General features: G+C 39.9%; 1 protein-coding gene across 4 annotated transcripts in view; it reads left to right on the top strand.

The window, feature by feature from the left end:
* The window catches only part of LOC124544684 (DNA ligase 4), a 297,481-nt gene that overhangs the window by 14,121 nt on the left and 265,750 nt on the right, over positions 1–17,610 (top strand). For all 4 annotated transcript variants that reach the window (XM_047123315.1, XM_047123316.1, XM_047123314.1 and 1 more), the window contains one exon: positions 3,483–3,658. In XM_047123315.1, the coding sequence (XP_046979271.1) occupies positions 3,497–3,658 (162 nt within the window). In that variant the 5' untranslated portion in view covers positions 3,483–3,496. Of the gene's footprint in view, positions 1–3,482; positions 3,659–17,610 lie in introns of those variants that run through there.

A 17,610-nucleotide genomic window follows, 5' to 3' on the forward strand; every position in this document is an offset into this window, starting at 1 on the left:
GAAGTGACTACAAGAAGAAGGTTCAAAGAATGTAGATTGCAGTAGTTATACAGAGATGACGAGGCTTGTGAATGATAGCATAGTATGAAGAGCTTTATCAAAACAATCGTTGGACTAAAAACTGCAACAACAACAACAAATTATGCTCACATTATACCATTTTATGCTGCCTGTGTTTGTCTGATGAGACATCCTTATCTTGATTCCATTTCACTTCACCAACCACCACTATATCTGGATTGTGCCTTTGCATTTTCCTTTTTGTGTTTTCTAGCTTCCTTACCCCAATAATACTTCTGGCAATCCACACTCCGATTCAATGGTTATGCAATCTTTTTCTCATGATTACCTCCTTGGCAATCCCATCCCAGAGACAAAGATGGAGAACCAATCGGAAGGTTTTATCGGTGGGGAGATCATGACACACTTCCAGTTATGGGCTACATGTCCTGTAGATCCACATTGTGTGTCTTTAATACAGTGATTTTCATTACCCTCTGCATCATGCTGTTGATCATTGCTGATTCTTAGTCCTTTAGGGGCAGTTTTTCACCCCAAGGGCAGTCGGGTGCCCTATACCTCTGGCTGCTCCTCCACCCTCTTCAGGCCATTGGTGACTTTATACTGGAGGTCTTTGGCTGCTATTACTGCTGAGGTAAGCAGAAGTGTGGATTGAACCTGGGACCCAGGAGATTTTTGTTAGCTGTTGAAGATGCTACCTCCCAACCACAGTGACTTTTGAATTAGCTTGGTAGATAGTATTAATTACAATTTGAAATATCACACATTTATCCATTGGAAGGAACTGATAATAATTACAGTAATATGCAGTAAGATATTAACAAAATGACAACTTGGTCCAAATGTTGACAACTAGTTCTTATATGATAAATTTGAAATTATGCACATCACAGTATGTCAAAGTTATAGGATCCTGTGACTATGTTATTCATGACTAAAAATTGAAATCATGCATACCAAACAAATAAGCAGGAGTAATAATGTGTGGGGGTTATCAAGTAGTGGGAACTCTTAGTCTCAGTTGTACATAAAGGCTTCAGTTTATTGTTAGAGTACTTGAAAATTGCATGTTCGCTTTGTAAGAGATTCTGGGCCAGAATTGTGGGGGTAGGAGGACAGGGGGTTAAAACAATTATTTTGGCGTACTGGCAGAAGGTAACCACAATATGCTGAGGTGCAGGCATTTTAAATATATAACCAAACCAGATACTTTAGTGTTGTTTGCTTATGGTGGTTCACATGAGTGGATCATTGGCTAGTGGCTGATTTCCTAAACAAAGGTGCACAACAATGTTTGCAGCAAAATTGGTGGATGACAGTTGATAATGAAAGATGTTCTGCCTCTGAACAGATATGTTATACCTGTAACAGTACAAGAACAGGTGATAGTGAGTATATGCATGTGGTGTCTCTTGGAATTGCGCACTGAACACTGATTTGATCTGAAGACAGACAGTATTCCATAAGGCAATGTTTAAAATATTTTATTTGTACTACTATTTTTGAGCACTACCCATTTTTGAGTGCATCTAAAAAACACAATAGCACACCATAAAAAGGGAAGAGAGCTAAAACATGAAACCAATACAACTACATTAAATGAAGTGTTAAACAAGTGTAGTAGTTACCTATAGTAACTAAAATCTAATTACTTTTGGTAACTACTATGTTTAATACTACATTCAATATAATCATGTGACTTTTATGTTTTAGATACCTTCCCTTTTTTACAATGTGTGAAGCACATGAGAACGGGCAGTGTCTGAAACTAGTAGCGCAAATAAAGCTTTTTAAACACAGAATGGTGAATAAAGTCTTTCTTCAAATGTACTGAGGCTGTGGGGCACACCCAGAAGAAAATGATCACTGATTTGATCTTTGAGGTAAGGTTTGGTGCAGGTATTTCATAAGTATGGACTAGAATATTGTTAAGAAGATAGGGCAAGTGACAATCGTATCAGTTTGGGAAAGATAGGATGGATTTCGGAAAGACTAGTTGCCATTCTAAATCACAATTAGAGATACTCAGTGCTCCAGAGAGGGTGATACTGGATAATTAACCAGGCTTTTAGGTGCAGAAGAAATGACAGCCATCAGAGTCGCAGTACTGTTGGTCACTGGTTTATTAAATGTGGACAGAGATATTTATTGGAACTATTAGAAAGGTGTACAACAAGGAAGGTGGTCTGTTGAGCTGAAGGGGACAAAGTGAAATGCATTGGAGGACCTGGAAAATTGACATCTCAGTGAGATCTAATTAATTAGTCGATATTATCAATAAACATGAAGATCAGACAAGTAGTTTAGAATTTTAGGTTTTGACAAAAGATAGCTGACAGAGAGCCTCCCATATGACAATACCGTGCAACTTGTGTTTCATGACTGTGTGTATTGAACTAACTGTAAAGGGAAATGTAGTTTTGTACAATTTCAAATTATGCGGAAAATCTGGTCACTGAGAATCGAACAGTAACTGAATTAAAGAAAAATGAGGAAGGGCTCAGTTGCAGACCTGTGAGGGAAAACCATTCTCCATCAGCCTGAAACAGTTGAACAAATTGCATAAAACATAGATCTGTGAGGTTAAACGATTATTTGAAGCTGCCTCTTTTTAAATGCAAATCCTAGGTAGTCTTAACAAATATGCTGTGTAGAAGACTGAGCAAATTTAGTCCTCAGTCAGTTACAGATACATTCAGCACAGTGCGTCCTGAAAAAATGATGATTCTAACTCGACTTTAGTACCTGAATGTGACGCACTTACTCAAAATGTTATTAAGAAAGGAGTGTGGGTAGTTAATTCTCACAATTCCAGTACCAATAGGTATGTGGAAAGTCAGAGTGTTTTCATCATTACATGTTATAACATCACCAGAAGTATGCGATTAATATACTAGACAGAGAAAGAGTGCTAAAACGCACACACACACACACACACACACACACACACACACACACACACACACACACACACACAGAGAGAGAGAGAGAGAGAGAGAGAGAATCTATGCACTTTTTCTCAAAACAATGAATAAATTGTGCTTTGGTCTTCTATCCATAATAATATATGACATGGTGGTAGAAATCTGAGTCATTTAGCCTATTTAATAATAATATGAAGCCATTTGAACATTCTTCTTCATGTGCCACAAATCAGTAAATGATTTACATTTTTACAACCAAATTGAGACAGAAATAATATGTTCATAATTCATGCCAGAATAATAAACGTATACAAAAAGTTTTAAGGTCATCTGCTTTGAGAACGTTTTTCTTTCAGTGGATGTCATGCTACCACTACATGGTAACAAACTTTTTTTTTATTGTACTGTGATTTTAATTTCATTTTCACCTCGTTTTTTATTAGACACACACACACACACACACACACACAATATTTGTAATTATTAAGTGAGAGAGGTCTTCTTGCTTGTGGCTTATGCTGTATCTTTTGCCTTCAGGTGACTTTATTAAAATGGTACTGAATATTGCATCAAATATAAAATTCTGTGATTTGTGTGAAGTATGCGAGAATATTAAAAAAAGTCCCAAAGAAAAGGCATGTTTGATTCTGAGGAAATACATCACTGAATATAGAAAACTAGGAGAGAGACTGAAAACAGAGGATCAACAGGCAGTAAGTATTATTATTTGTACTGTCAGTATTTTTGTGTAGGTTTTACTGTCAGTTTTACTGTCAGTATATCATGTCACGATGACGTGGATGGAAAAGATGATGTAACAGTAATAGTACAATAACAATATCTCATAGGATACATGATATTCAAAAGACCTACCAACATCTATTTAAGAACCTAACATTTGATGTAATACCCTCTTTGTGCTCCTTCATTCTTTCCTTTTCTCAGTGCCTCATCCACACTTGTCTTTCAAATCAACTACTGTAGCTTTATCTGTATTGTGTTTATTTTATTTATGCCAGACATACTTGCCAGATTTCTTACTTCAGTCACACCATTTTTAAATTCTCATCTGTCTCCTTCCACTAATTTCTTTTTATAATCAGAAATCTGCATCTGTAGCAAAAGTTAAGATACAGAAATTATTGTGCTACACTACTCAATGGTTTTCAGCTGCACATGTTTGTTCCCAGCTGTATGATTAATACAAAATAAAGTACTCGCAAGAAGATGCTGCAAGCTGCCTAATTTTTTCTTACCTGGATACCTTTCGAATGCATAGCAGCCAAGTTGGAGACAGTCCCCCTGTTGTGTAACCCCTGCCCCCCTCGCACCCTATACTGCTGAATTATACAATAAGCCTTTAACTGACTGGAAATTGCTTCAGGCTCTTATCTCCTCACATTTGTGGTCCAGGCCCCTCATACAGTTCAGAATCAGATGTTACAAGTCAGAATTTCTTAGAATCCATCTATTCAGGGTTTTCAACCATGTGTTTTTCCTTTCACAATGATGAAATGGTATTATTATCCCAATCCTTAAGCCAGGCAAAAACCCAGCCCCCATCAACAACTACTGACTGATTAGCCTCAACATGTGCTGTGCAGCTGGATGAAATGATACTAACTTGATGATTATGCTAAGTTCTTGAGTCACGGTAGCCATTTGTTTCCCTGTCACTTGGGTTTCTGGGAGGGATAATCTCCAATGTGCCATCTGGCCAGAATGTGAATAGCAATCCAACAGGCTTTTTCTTAATGGTAACATCTCATGGCAGTCTTTTCACCTACAGAAGGCATAATACACCATTTGGTGCCATCACATTTTACTTACTTTCTGTATAATTTGGGCTTTTGAGGTAACCTATTGAATTTTGTGTGTCAGTTTTCATTCCATCAGTTGTTCCGGGTTAGCGGTGGTATATCGCCCAGCTCTTGATGCGTCCAAGAGAACACAGTCCTTTAGGGATCAGTTTTGATTGTTACACTTTTCTTCAATGCCATCATTTGGCTGGTGACATCCACCAGACTGTGCTATATGTCAACGAATTTTACATTTCATGTAGCTCCCAAGTTTTAGCCCGGCTGAATGACAGCCCCAAGGAGCTTCCAGTTATATCCCACAAAAATGTATTTTTGTCATCCTACAAGGCCTCTTCCTGACCCAGAACTCTACTTGGTTACCCATCACTTGTGTGGTGTTGTGGAGTCCAAATTTTTTAGACTACTCTTTGATAAAAAGCTGACCTAGCTGCTCAACATTCGTCAATGAAAGGTTAGCTGGTTTAGGCTAAGTGGCACCTTTGGCTCTGATGGGACCTCCCCCCTCCCCCTCCCCCTTCTTCCCCCTTCCCCCCTCCTCTCTCTGCCCCCCCCCCCCCCCCCGAATATTATCCCCATATTTTCCCACACACCTCTTCTTGGTTAGTATCCAGATGATGATTTAGGACAAATCTATCTCAGGAATCTAAGGTTTCAATTACCTACATGAAACTTCAGTGTCTGTTCCTCTTAGTTCTTCAGGAGTGTTAGAGTGCTGCCATCATGTACACTGATGGCTCTAAAACTGTAAGCAGGATGGGATATGCTTTTGTATTTCCCACTGGTCAGGATCAGTATTTGTTTTTTGGAACATGTATTGTTTTTGATGGTGGAGCTGACAGCCGTTAACAGAGTCCTATGTTTGATTAAACAGACCTCTTTCAATTGTGTTTTAATTTGTAGTGACTCAAGCAGTCTTCAGGCTATTGAATGATGTTACTCTCTTGTTCACAATCTTCTCTCTGGCTTAAAGCCATTGGCACATGGACCATGCTTTTGAATGCAAAAGTTGAGCATGCTGAGCTCAGTGTGTTGCTGAATGCTCAGAAATTATACAACTTGTGCATATGGTATGTGTGCCTCAGTGTAATGTACGGGATCGCTGCACACTTGAGCAGCAGTTGTTGCATGTATTTGATTTACAAAACACGCTGTTTACAAAATTGATGGGCATAAAATTCCTCTGTTCCTCTACTAAAATGCACATTTTCCCCCTTGTCCATATGCTAGTCATATAAATAAAAACTTTAATATCCATAAACATGTTACAAGGTGAAAAGGAAAGTACCCTGTCCAGTCAATAAGGACATTGACTATAAAAGTTCCCAGTAGTGTGATACAAATTTACAATAGTTCTTCACACAGGATAAAAAGTATTTCATCATTTTCACTTTTTAGTAAAACACTAATGTCATTCTTACATGATCATTGTTCTTATTCAGTTGCAGAATCTTTCCAACATCTGAAATACGAAACTTGAAACAAGAAAGTGCAGACTGTCTTATTGCAAGTAGTCCAAACTGTCTTGTGCATTTATATTTACATAACATTGAATATTAAAGACTATACTTCTATTAAACAAATAAGAAAGTATCAGAACCCATTAAAAATGTAAAGGTTAGTAAAAAATGTTTGAATCCATTGAGACGCGAACTAGCAGCAGATCGCAGATTCCATGTATCTACTCATTATGCTATACTGACAATGAATAATATATGACCAGACTTTGCACCTTGCCTTATCCTGAAACTTTTAATCATAGGTTAGGTATGTTATTAGCTGACATTGAATTATAACAAGTTCTTCCAAGAACAGTGCCTTTATGATGGATCCTGAATGTTCCATTGCCTTGAAACAGGATACTTTCGTAATACACAAGTTACAATAATTCTGAAACCACCAATATGATATTTACCATGACAGAGCTTACAATTAACAATGGATTTTTGAGAGATCCTTAATTTGCTGGTGCTTAAAAATGCCAGATATACACACGACTTCGACTGAAAACCAATATGGCATCTCATGACTCCGTACTGAAGATAGATGGTGTTGTGATGTAGGTGGCATTCTTCCATTTCATTGGTCTACATTCAGATGGACATTAAAATATCTGACATGCTAGACATTGCCCTGAAATTTCAGAAAGACTCGTGAATGTGCTTCTTCCATGCTTTGACTCAGACACTCGGCATGCTCAGCATCCCAGTGCACAGTCCATGTCCCGACAGCTTTAGTCATAGTACCTGTTCATGTGCCTTTCTCTGTCTGTAATAACATGGATATCCCACATAATGAACTGACTGATCATTTGGTTAGAGAAGTTATTACTCACCCAACATTCTCTTTGATGATCCCAGACCTGGATTTATGGGTGCAAATAAGACCTCTGCTCACTTGGAGATGGAACAACTTCTGTTGGGCTACTACTTCCTCTAATAAACTCTGCACTTTCAAGAAGACTATGGCTAAATGACGTCCCCCTTCCATTCCTCCTGGAAGGAATTACCTCTGCCTCAGTCACACTAGATTAAGTTAGTTTTATTGTATATACTGAGTTGCCCTCACCTCGAGTGACCGAGCGAGGTGGGGCAGTGGTTAGACACTGGACTCGCATTCGGGAGGATGATGGTTCAATCCCGCGTCCGGCCATCCTGATTTAGGTTTTCCGTGATTTCCCTAAATCGCTCCAGGCAAATGTCGGGATGGTTCCTTTCAAAGGGCACGGCTGACTTCAGAGCCTTACAGAGAGTTGCTCACATCCTACTTGAATGTCCACTCCAATTGGTTCTCCACCTCAAGCACGGTCTTCCAGATTCTTTTATTCTAGTATTGGCAGACAGCTTACGGACAGTTGAACATGTTCTCCATTTCCTCCAAGAAAATAGTTTTTATTCTCAGTTACAATGTTTTAAGCTGCTTTCAGGGCAGATTCAGGTTGGTTGAGTTTGGGCAGCCTCCTGCTGCACACTGGACCTAGGGGTCCCTCAACCCTTCATTTCTATGCCACCTGCCTATCTCTCTTTTAGTCTCTCTACCCTTTATTCTGCTGCCAGCTGCCTATCCCTTTTTTTAAATCCTCTTTTTCTGTAGCAGCCTAGCCTACTTTTAGGAGTGAAAACAGAACCTGAAGACAGAACCTTAAGGATTCCTTATATTTGGTACTAGCTGAGGGTGAAGTAACAGCTGAACAGGTGTTTCTGCTTCCTTTGAAATAGTCAGTCGTTATGCCATCTTTAACACTGACTATAATGGATCAGGACAGTTGTGGGAAGTTTGTCCTCCCACACCCTCTCCTGATTGCATGGCTTTCCCACATTTTATTATTATGGATCATCCAGCTAGAAGGTATTACTTATTCCATTACTCTCTTAGCCCTTGTTGGGTTGGTTGGAGTTTGGATGTGGCTGAGGTTACCCTCGCCATAGATGGACGCTGGGGTGTCCCTTGTCTGTTCTCTTCTGGACAATAGTGGCATGACACATATACTTTTACGTCTCTTTAAATTGTTTCTCCTTTCTGATATCAATATTGCATTCAGTACTTCGATTTTATCACTCCTACATATTAAAACTGTGGTGGGTGACAGGAATTTGGTATTGGGAAAAGGAAGAGAAAGAAATATAGTTGGAGCTCATGGCCTGGGGGAAAAGGATGAAAGAGGGCGCCACCTGGTACAATTTTACACAGAGCATAATTTAATCATCACCAATATTTGGTTTAAGAACCATGAGAGGAAAGTTGTACAGGTGGCAGAGATCTTGGTACACTGGAAGATTTCTGATGGATTATATAACGGCAAAACAGAGCTTTATAAACCAGATTTTAAACTAAGAAATTTCTCTTGAAGGATGAGTACTCTGACCATAATTTATTGCTAACCAAATGCAGTTAAAAACAGAAGACACTGCAAAGAGTTAAGAAATTTAGGAGATAAGACCTGGATAATCTGAAAAACCCAAAGGTTGTTGAGAGTTTCAGAAGAAACATTAGGCAACAAAGGAAAGGATTACAATAAATGATGAGTGGGCTGCTCTGAGAGATAAAACAGCAAAGGCAGCAGAGAATCAAATAAGTAAAAAGACAAGGCCTGGTAGAAATCCTTTGGATCTCACTGCAGGTATTGAATATAATTGGCAAGAGGATAAGATATAAAAATCAACAAATGAACCTGTTGAAAAGAGAATACAGATGTCTCAAAAATGTGAAATTGACAGAAAACACTAAATGGGTAACCAGAATGGCTAGAAGGCTGTGGAAGCACTCATGATGTGGGGAAATGTAGATAATGTCTATATGAAAATTAAAGAGACTTTTAGAGAAAAGAGAAGCAGCTTTATGAATATTGAGGGCTTAAACATGAAGCTAATACTAAGCGAAGAAGGGAAATCTGGAAGGTGGTAAGAATATTTAGAGGGTCTATATCAGGGAAACAAACTTGAAGACAATATTACAGAAAGAAAAGATAAAGACCTTAGTCAAAACAAGCCCCCTACAGTAGACAACATTCTGTCAGAACTACTGATATCTTTGGGAGAGCCAGCCTTGCTAAAACTATTCTTCCTGGTGTGCAAGATATTTGGGACAGGAGAGACACTCTCAAACTTCACAAAGAATGTAATAATTTCAATTCCAAAGGAGGCAGGAGCAGACAGATGTGAACACTACCGAACCATCAGGTATGTTTGCAAAATATTGAAAGGAATTATTTCCAGAAGAATAGGAAACCTCATAGAAGGCAACCTTGGGGAAGATCAGTTTGGGTTCCTGAGAAATGTAGGAGCAAATGATCCAATACTGACCCCTCTACTCATCTTGGAAGATAGGTTGAATGAAGACAAATCTGCATTTACAGCATTCATAAATGTAGAGGATGTTTTTGACAATGGTTTCTAGACTACACTTTTTAAAATTTTGAATGTAGCAGGTATAAAACAGAAAGAACAAAAGGTTGTTTACACTTGTACAGAAATCAGACTACAGTTATAATAGTCGCAGGACATGAATGGGAAGCAGCTGTTGAGAATGGAGTGAGACAGGGTTCTAGCCTTTGCCCTGTGTTACTCAATCTGTACATTGAGCAAGCTGGGAGGGATACAAAGGAGAAGTTTGAAAAGAGGATTAAAGTAGAAGCAGAGGGATAAAACATTGAGGTTTGTCAATGACATTGCTTTTCTGTCAGGGACAAAGACAGTACTTAGAAGAGCAGTGAAACAGAATATACAGTGTCTTGAGAAAAAGGATTGTAAGATGAACATCAATGAAAATAAAACAAGGATAGTGGAATGTGGCTGAATTACATTGGCCAATGCTGAGGGAATTAGATTAGGTAATTGGACTGTAAAGGTAGTAGATCAGTTTTGCTATTTGGACAGCAGAATCACTGAAGACTGAAATAGAGAGGATATAAAATGCAGACTGGCAATGGCAAGAAAAGCATTTACAAAAAAGAATAATTTGTTTACAATTAGTATGAATTTGAGTGTGGAAGGTTTTACTGAATTTACTTGTTTGGAGTTTAACCTTTTAAGGAAGTGAAAATTGGGCTGGATTATTGCAATGAATTAATATTGAGGAGATCCCCGAGGTTGTAGAATGACAGAAAACAAGAACTTACAACAGATAGTTACAAAGAAACGGAGATATGCTAATGTACCTTCAACAGACCCCAAGTGAAATGGTCCTCGTGGAGGATAAACAGTTAGGCAAGAAGAAAACAGAAGCTTTTTGAAATGTGATGTAGAAGATGCTGAAGATTACTCTGGTAGATCGAATAACAAATGAAGATGTACTGAATCAAATTGGGGAAAGGAATAAATGTCACAACTTGAATAAACAAAGGGTTTGATTTATAGGACAAATTCTGAGTCATCAAGGAGTAGTCAGTTTAGTAATGGAGATAAGAGAGGACAGTAAAAATTGTAGCAGAAGGTCAGGGCATGAACAGAGTAAGCAGTTTAAAATGGATGTAGTTTGCTGCTGTTCTGCAGAGATGAAGAGGCTTACACCGGGTAGACTAGTATGGAGAGCTGCATCAGATCAGTCTTTGGACTGTGTACCACAGCAAGAACACATACTATTAAAATTCAGTCAGACTTCTAGCTGATGTTACTAACTCCAGCTGGAGTACCTCTTGACCCAGGGATTAATCATCTCACCTACCTACCTACCTGCGTACCTACCCATCCACCTGCTCAACCAACCAACCCATCCATGTTCTTCTGTAAAATACTCCTGTTCTGCATTCCTACATCTCATCTCTCAGATCATAATCCTTGCCCTCCAACTACGAGACCTGTGCTTGTTGGCTCTAAAGGAGGACTTTGTCTGAAAATGAAGGAATTTTCTGATGTTTCCACATCCTTGTTGTTGTTACTCGATGGGGGTGCTGCAACATACTTACTTGAATCCACTAGTCAAGTAGGAAGCGACATGGGATTTTTCAGCTCTAATGACTTTTTGGCGTGCGAGCAGCTTTGTGAAAGGGAATAAGTTGGTGACAGGGTCTAGCTGAGATTTATCAGGTCTCTATGGTTGGAGACAGTACAGAAAGACTCAGGTCTGGCTAGAGAGGTAGGAATGAAGAAACAAGCTTCTGGGTTGGTTTCTTGGTCTGATTTTGTTGCTTCTTCCCAAGTTTACATGTGCGTGTAGAAGAGCACAGACACTGGGTCATAATTTCAGTGAGCATAGAACATAGGTGAGGTTTACTAGATACTCAAATAACTAGAGCAAATAGCCTGCCTGGCCTATGACTTTGACTCAAATCATGAAAAGGAACCAGTTTCCCATTGCTCAGATCAAACTCTCAGGTTCCTTTAATTGTCACACTGTAAGTGATGATCAGTCATAGATACAAGTAAGCCATGATAGACTAACTACCCACAGTTCAGAGATATGTACAGGCAAGATTGCAAGTCCATCTTACCCCTGTACAAGCTTAATTGAATAGATTCTTTGACTCGCATAATTTTCTGCTGTCGGCTGATTGACACCCAAATTTCATCTGCTGGCAGGAACTCTTGAACTCTGCCCTACTTGTGAATAGGTGGCCTCTTTACACTGTGTTGAGGCTGTTTGCTTATAGATGGTATGTGACCTCGTGTCTTTTTTTAACTGCAATTCACAATCAGCTAGCTTGATACCAGTGGTTTCGTAACGCTTAAAATTGGTCTGGCAAAAATGTCAAACGCTTTACATCTTCATTTCCAGGGTCTACTTGTTAAAATGCTTATGAAGATTACTTTTTTGTTTTCTTTTTTTTTAACGCATGTTACATACATGAATTCATAGGTTTCTCTTTCCTGTCAGCAAATGAAGAAACATACACAGATTTTTCCTCTTTTTTTATATACATATAAATGGTTATACAAGAGTTTTTTTAGTAGTGCAGTTTATATGTTTATATGCATCCTTGAATCATCAGCATGTACAGTATGTGATCACCTCTTTTCCTTTCGTTCCTCATCTGCAATCCTGTTTATGTGGTGACGAATCACCATGGTTAGAGGATTGCACTTCTCGTGAGATTTTCCCCTGAACTGGATCATAATTTACATGCACCTGCTAGTAACTCCTCTCTTCTTTCCACTTCTGGCATTGGATGCTGGGGGGCCGGCCAGTGTGGCCAGGCGGTTCTAGGTGCTTCAGTCTGGAACCGCACGATCGCTACAGTCGCAGGTTCGAATCCTGCCTCGGGCATGGATGTGTGTGATGTCCTTAGGTTAGTTAGGTTTAAGTCATTCTAAGTTCTAGGGGACTGATGACCTCAGATGTTAAGTCTCACAGTGCTCAGAGCCATTTGAACCATTATTCTTTTACGTAATCCTAACTTATTTTCTAATTTGTGCAGATGCTGTCCGCACTTGTAGGTCCTGCAAGTGAGGTATGTTCATAGATGTGGGGAACTGCCATTCTTTGTCTTCCTTGCTGTCTTTTTGGATTCTAGTCTTGAACTGGAACTTTTTCATGGTCTTGTTAATAGTGGTTAGTGTGTCCCGGAGCAATCATTCAGTTTCTATCGTCTGCTGTGTTTGTAGTATAGTCTGATCAGCATATCCCGTGAATGTCAGTTTTCTTGTTCCCTTCATGATTACATGTATTGGTTCATGACTATCACATAACGAAGTTAATTTTTCCTGTCTGTGGCTACATATATTTCCATTCATTCGCTCCTACAGAGGTCCGAATGCTGCTTTCTTGGTGCAGTTATTTGGAATATACTTCAGTTGTATCCACAGATCTCCCACACTGGGGTTGTGTTGCCTTGTTGTTTTGATCACAAACATGTGTTTGCACATCTTCTGGGTTTGTGCTACTGCTTTGCAATCTAACTGATCCATGTGCATGGCTGCATGTTGTTGCTTGGCATCCTCAGTCAGCAGATTGTCAGCTTCAGGAGCTATATATTCATACCACTCCTTCCCTCCTGTTACTGGAAGTGGTAATACCTTGTATAAATTAAATACTTGATTCTCCACTAATGGAACTTTCAATATATACGCTAGGTATGCAACAATTAAGAATACATCAGATTTGTTATTTGGAGGAACCCATACCTATTCTCCTGTTTGAGGTCTAGGGGGGACTTCTTGTTGCTGATGTCATCCCTGATTATTTGAAGGTAGTCTATTAGCTTCGAGGGATTAATGATACGTGGGGCTAATAGCCCTTCTGTGCACACACAAAGGCTGCCAATTGTTGTTTGTATTCTACTCTTAACTCTTGAAATATCATGATCAATAGTAGTATCTGCTCATTGAATACTGTTTCTAAGGTAATTTGCTGCATCTTCTTGTCTGTTTCATTCTGGATTTTGCTGACTTGTTTCTTGATTTTCTCCGCTCTGGCTTGTAGGATATCAGTTGCTTCTGCTAGTCCTCTTCCATGCAGTTAAAGTAGATTATAACTGATTATGCTAGTATCAGTACCTCCTGGCTTAAGTGCAGTAGTTGCTTCTGTTCCTCTTCCACTTGTTTTATTCTGGTTTCAGTGTACTCAGCATCTTGCTCATTTAAGGTATGAAATAAAACTCCAACAAAGTTCATGAGTCCTCGCTTAGATCATGGTTCATGATGTGCCAGCTGCTTCATCTCGTAGTCTGTCTTTCTGCCATTCTACCACATTCCCTGTTGAGTATCTTTCCATAGTGCCTACCCCTGCTATCCTGGTCAATTTGTCTCTATGCTCTATGGCAGCTTGTGCCATGTGTATCGACTCATTGGCTTTTTTCTCTGGCCTCCGTAAATTTAAGTAGGTCACAATTTTCCACATGTTGCTGGTGTATCTTCCTGTCTGCATCATAGTACATTCCGCGTGAGGTGCGGAACTCCTACATCTGGTAAGCATCCACTTTATACTGGACTGAAGTCGCTGTTGTCCACACGCTTATCAGAAGGGCACCAAGCAGCGTTGATAGTGGGGCCATCTGTAAAGTGAAAGGTATTGTCTTTACTATCTTTATGTTTATGATCCAACTTTTTCTGCCTTCTCCTCTCACTCACTGCTGCTACTAGTGTTAGGCTAATAGAGGCAAAGTGAGTGGGGGGTTGGCCTGTCTTCAAGGACCAATCGCACTGTCTGGCTCACTTGTACCCTGGGTGCACAAGATCTTTCTTCATCTGTTTTTATATATAGTTTTTACCCATTCTCTCCTTCTGTTTTGGAACACTGTACCCGATTTCTTCACAGGCTTACGTGTCTAAAGCTAAAGAATTCTTTTAATCTGTTTGCAAGTACAGTTATGTATTTCATATTCGTTAACTGGAGTACGACATTTGGTTCATGCATACTTTTACACAGAAAGACCCTCCCCACAGCCTTATTAACATCTTTTACCCCCCTTTTCTCTCACTTTTGTCATATAATAATACTATGTCTGCAATCTTGGGATTTTGTGTTCGATCATAGTATTCCTTGTTTCTTTCATTACATTCCTTGTTAAAATTTCTTGCTATCTGATGAATCTGGCACATCCCTTCCTTTAATTCTGTTACACTACTGGCCATTAAAATTGCTACACCATGAAGATGACGTGCTACAGACGCGAAATTTAACCAACAGGAAGCAGTTGCTGTGATATGCAAATGATTAGCTTTTCAGAGCATTTACATAAGGTTGGTGCCAGTGGCGACACCTACAATGTGCTGACATGAGGAAAGTTTCCAACCGATTTCTCATACACAAACAGCAGTTGGCCAGTGTTGCCTGGTGAAATGTTGTGATGTCTCATGTAAGGAGGAGAAATGTGTACCATCACGTTTCTGACTTTGGTAAAGGTGGGATTGTAGCCTATCATGATTGCAGTTTATCATATCGCAACATTACTGCTTGCGTTGGTCGAGATCCAATGACTGTTAGCAGAATATGAAATCGGTGGGTTCAGGAGGGTGATATGGAATGCTGTGCTGGATCCCAACGGCCTCATATCACTAGCAGTCGAGATGACAGGCATCTTATCTGCATGGCTGTAACGGATCATGCAGCCTGTCTCGATCCCTGGACAACAGATGGGGACGTTTGCAAGACAACAACCATCTGCACGAACAGTTCGACAACATTTGCAGCAGCATGGACTATCAGCTCGGAGACCATGGCTGTGGTTACCCTTGATGTTGCATCATAGACAGGAGCACCTGCAATGGTGTACTCAACGACGAACCTGGGTGCACGAATGGCAAAACGTCATTTTTTCGGACGAATTCAGGTTCTGTTTACAGCATCATGATGGTCGCATCCGTGTTTGGTGTCATCGCGGTGAACGCACATTGGAAGCGTGTATTCGTCATCGCCATACTGGCGTATCACCCCGCGTGATGGTATGGGGTGCCATTGGTTACACTTCTTGATCACCTCTTGTTCGCATTGATGGCACTTTGAACAGTGGACTTTACATTTCAGATGTGTTACAACCCGTGGCTCTACCCTTCATTCGATCCCTGCGAAACCCTACATTTCAGCAGGATAATGTATGACCGCATGTTGTAGGTCCTGTACGGGCCTTTCTGGGTACAGAAAATGTTCAACTGCTGCCCTGGCCAGCACATTCTCCAGATCTCTCACCAACTGAAAACGTCTGGTCAATGGTGGCCGAGCAACTGGCTTGTCACAATACGCCCGTCACTACTCTTGATGAACTGTGGTATCATGTTGAAGCTGCATGGCAGCTGTACCTGTACAGACCATCCAAGCTCTGTTTGACTCAGTGCCCAGGCATATCAAGGCCGTTATTGTGGCCAGAGGTGGTTGTTCTGGGTACTGATTTCTCAGGATCTATGCACCCAAATTGTGTGAAAATGTAATCACATGTCAGTTCTAGTGTAATATATTTGTCCAATGAATACCTGTTTATCATCTGCAATTCTTCTTGTTGTAGCAATTTTAATGGCCAGTAGTGTATGTAATCATCAGAGTTTATTCCGTTTTGGCAGCATCCTGCTGTAGGACTGCAAGAATGTTGCATCCTCTACCAAAAGACTGCTTGAATGGGGTGAATCCATTTGAGGAATGTAGGTTTTATGCTTCATTGCCACATAATGATGTAGGTATTCTGTTAAGGGTGTATGCATTCTTTCAAGTGCACCAGTCATCTGTGGGTGGTATGCACAAGACTGAATCTTCTAAATCTTCAGTAAACGACATACTCTTCTGAGAATGTTACTCAGGAAATTGGTCCCTTGGTCACTCAATAGTACTGGTGGTATTCTGTGATTGCAGATTATTTTCTCCACTAAGACTTGCATTGTTGTATCGGTGTCCTGTTTTGCTATAGGTTCTGCTACAACAAATTTCACAACAGTGTTCTGGAATGTTAGTGTGTATCTGTTCCCTTTCTCTGTTATTTGAAGTGGTCCATTCGTGTCGATATCACAATGAGCGAATACCTGGTTAGGTATTTCAGTCAACACTAAGGGCACTGTACCTTATTTTGCTTAAGTTTATTCTTCCGACAACTCTTGTATGTCTCTCTTCATCTCTCTCCATGATCTGTACCATTTAATGTGGTCATATGTGCAGATGATCCCTTGGTGCCCCCCTAGAGGTGAATTATGAAACTGGTACAGAATAGCTCATTTCTCTCCTTCCCTGATCACTGATTGCTGGTCCTCTTGCTCTTCCTCATCAGCCTCTTCCACACTTTGAATGACTGCAGTAGGGTCTTCTGGCATGTGAGACAATCCATCTGCTACCATATTTTGCAGTCTCTTTTTTGTATACAATCTCGAAGTCGCATTCTGCCAGTCTGACTGTCAATTTTGTTTCTCTTGATGAATGATCACTTACCTGCACCAACCATTTCAGTGGTTTCTGACCAGTGCACATGATAAATTTTCTTCCGTACACAAAAGGGTGGTAATGCTTTACTGCCCCCACTATGGCTAGAAGTTCTTGCTCAGTCATATCATAACCTCTCTTGGCGCAGTTCAGTGTTCTGTATGTGAAGGCTATTGGTAAATCCTGTCCTAGTTCTCCTTGACTCAAAAGGGCACCAATCGTTTCCTTGCTTGTGTCTGTGGTGATTATGAATTACTTCATAAAATCAGGAGACTGAAAGATCAGGGGGCATATTATTTTCTCTTTTAATTCCCAGAAAGCTGCTTCCTGCTGTATTGACCTCTCATAGTTTGCTTCCTTCTTCAGCAATTCAGGTAATGGTTTTATTATCCAACTGAGGTTCTTGCTGTAGAAGGACACAGTCCCTAGGAAACATTTTAAGTGCTTCATTGTACTGGGTCTTGGATACTCTTTTATTGCATTCACCTTCTGAGGGTTACATGCCCCAAGTAAGTTAATTCCTTCTGAAGGAATTCACACTTTTCAACCTGCAGTTTTAAGTTTTGCAATTGGAA

This window comes from Schistocerca americana, chromosome 8 (genome assembly GCF_021461395.2).
Source record: "Schistocerca americana isolate TAMUIC-IGC-003095 chromosome 8, iqSchAmer2.1, whole genome shotgun sequence".
Lineage (NCBI taxonomy): Eukaryota > Metazoa > Arthropoda > Insecta > Orthoptera > Acrididae > Schistocerca > Schistocerca americana.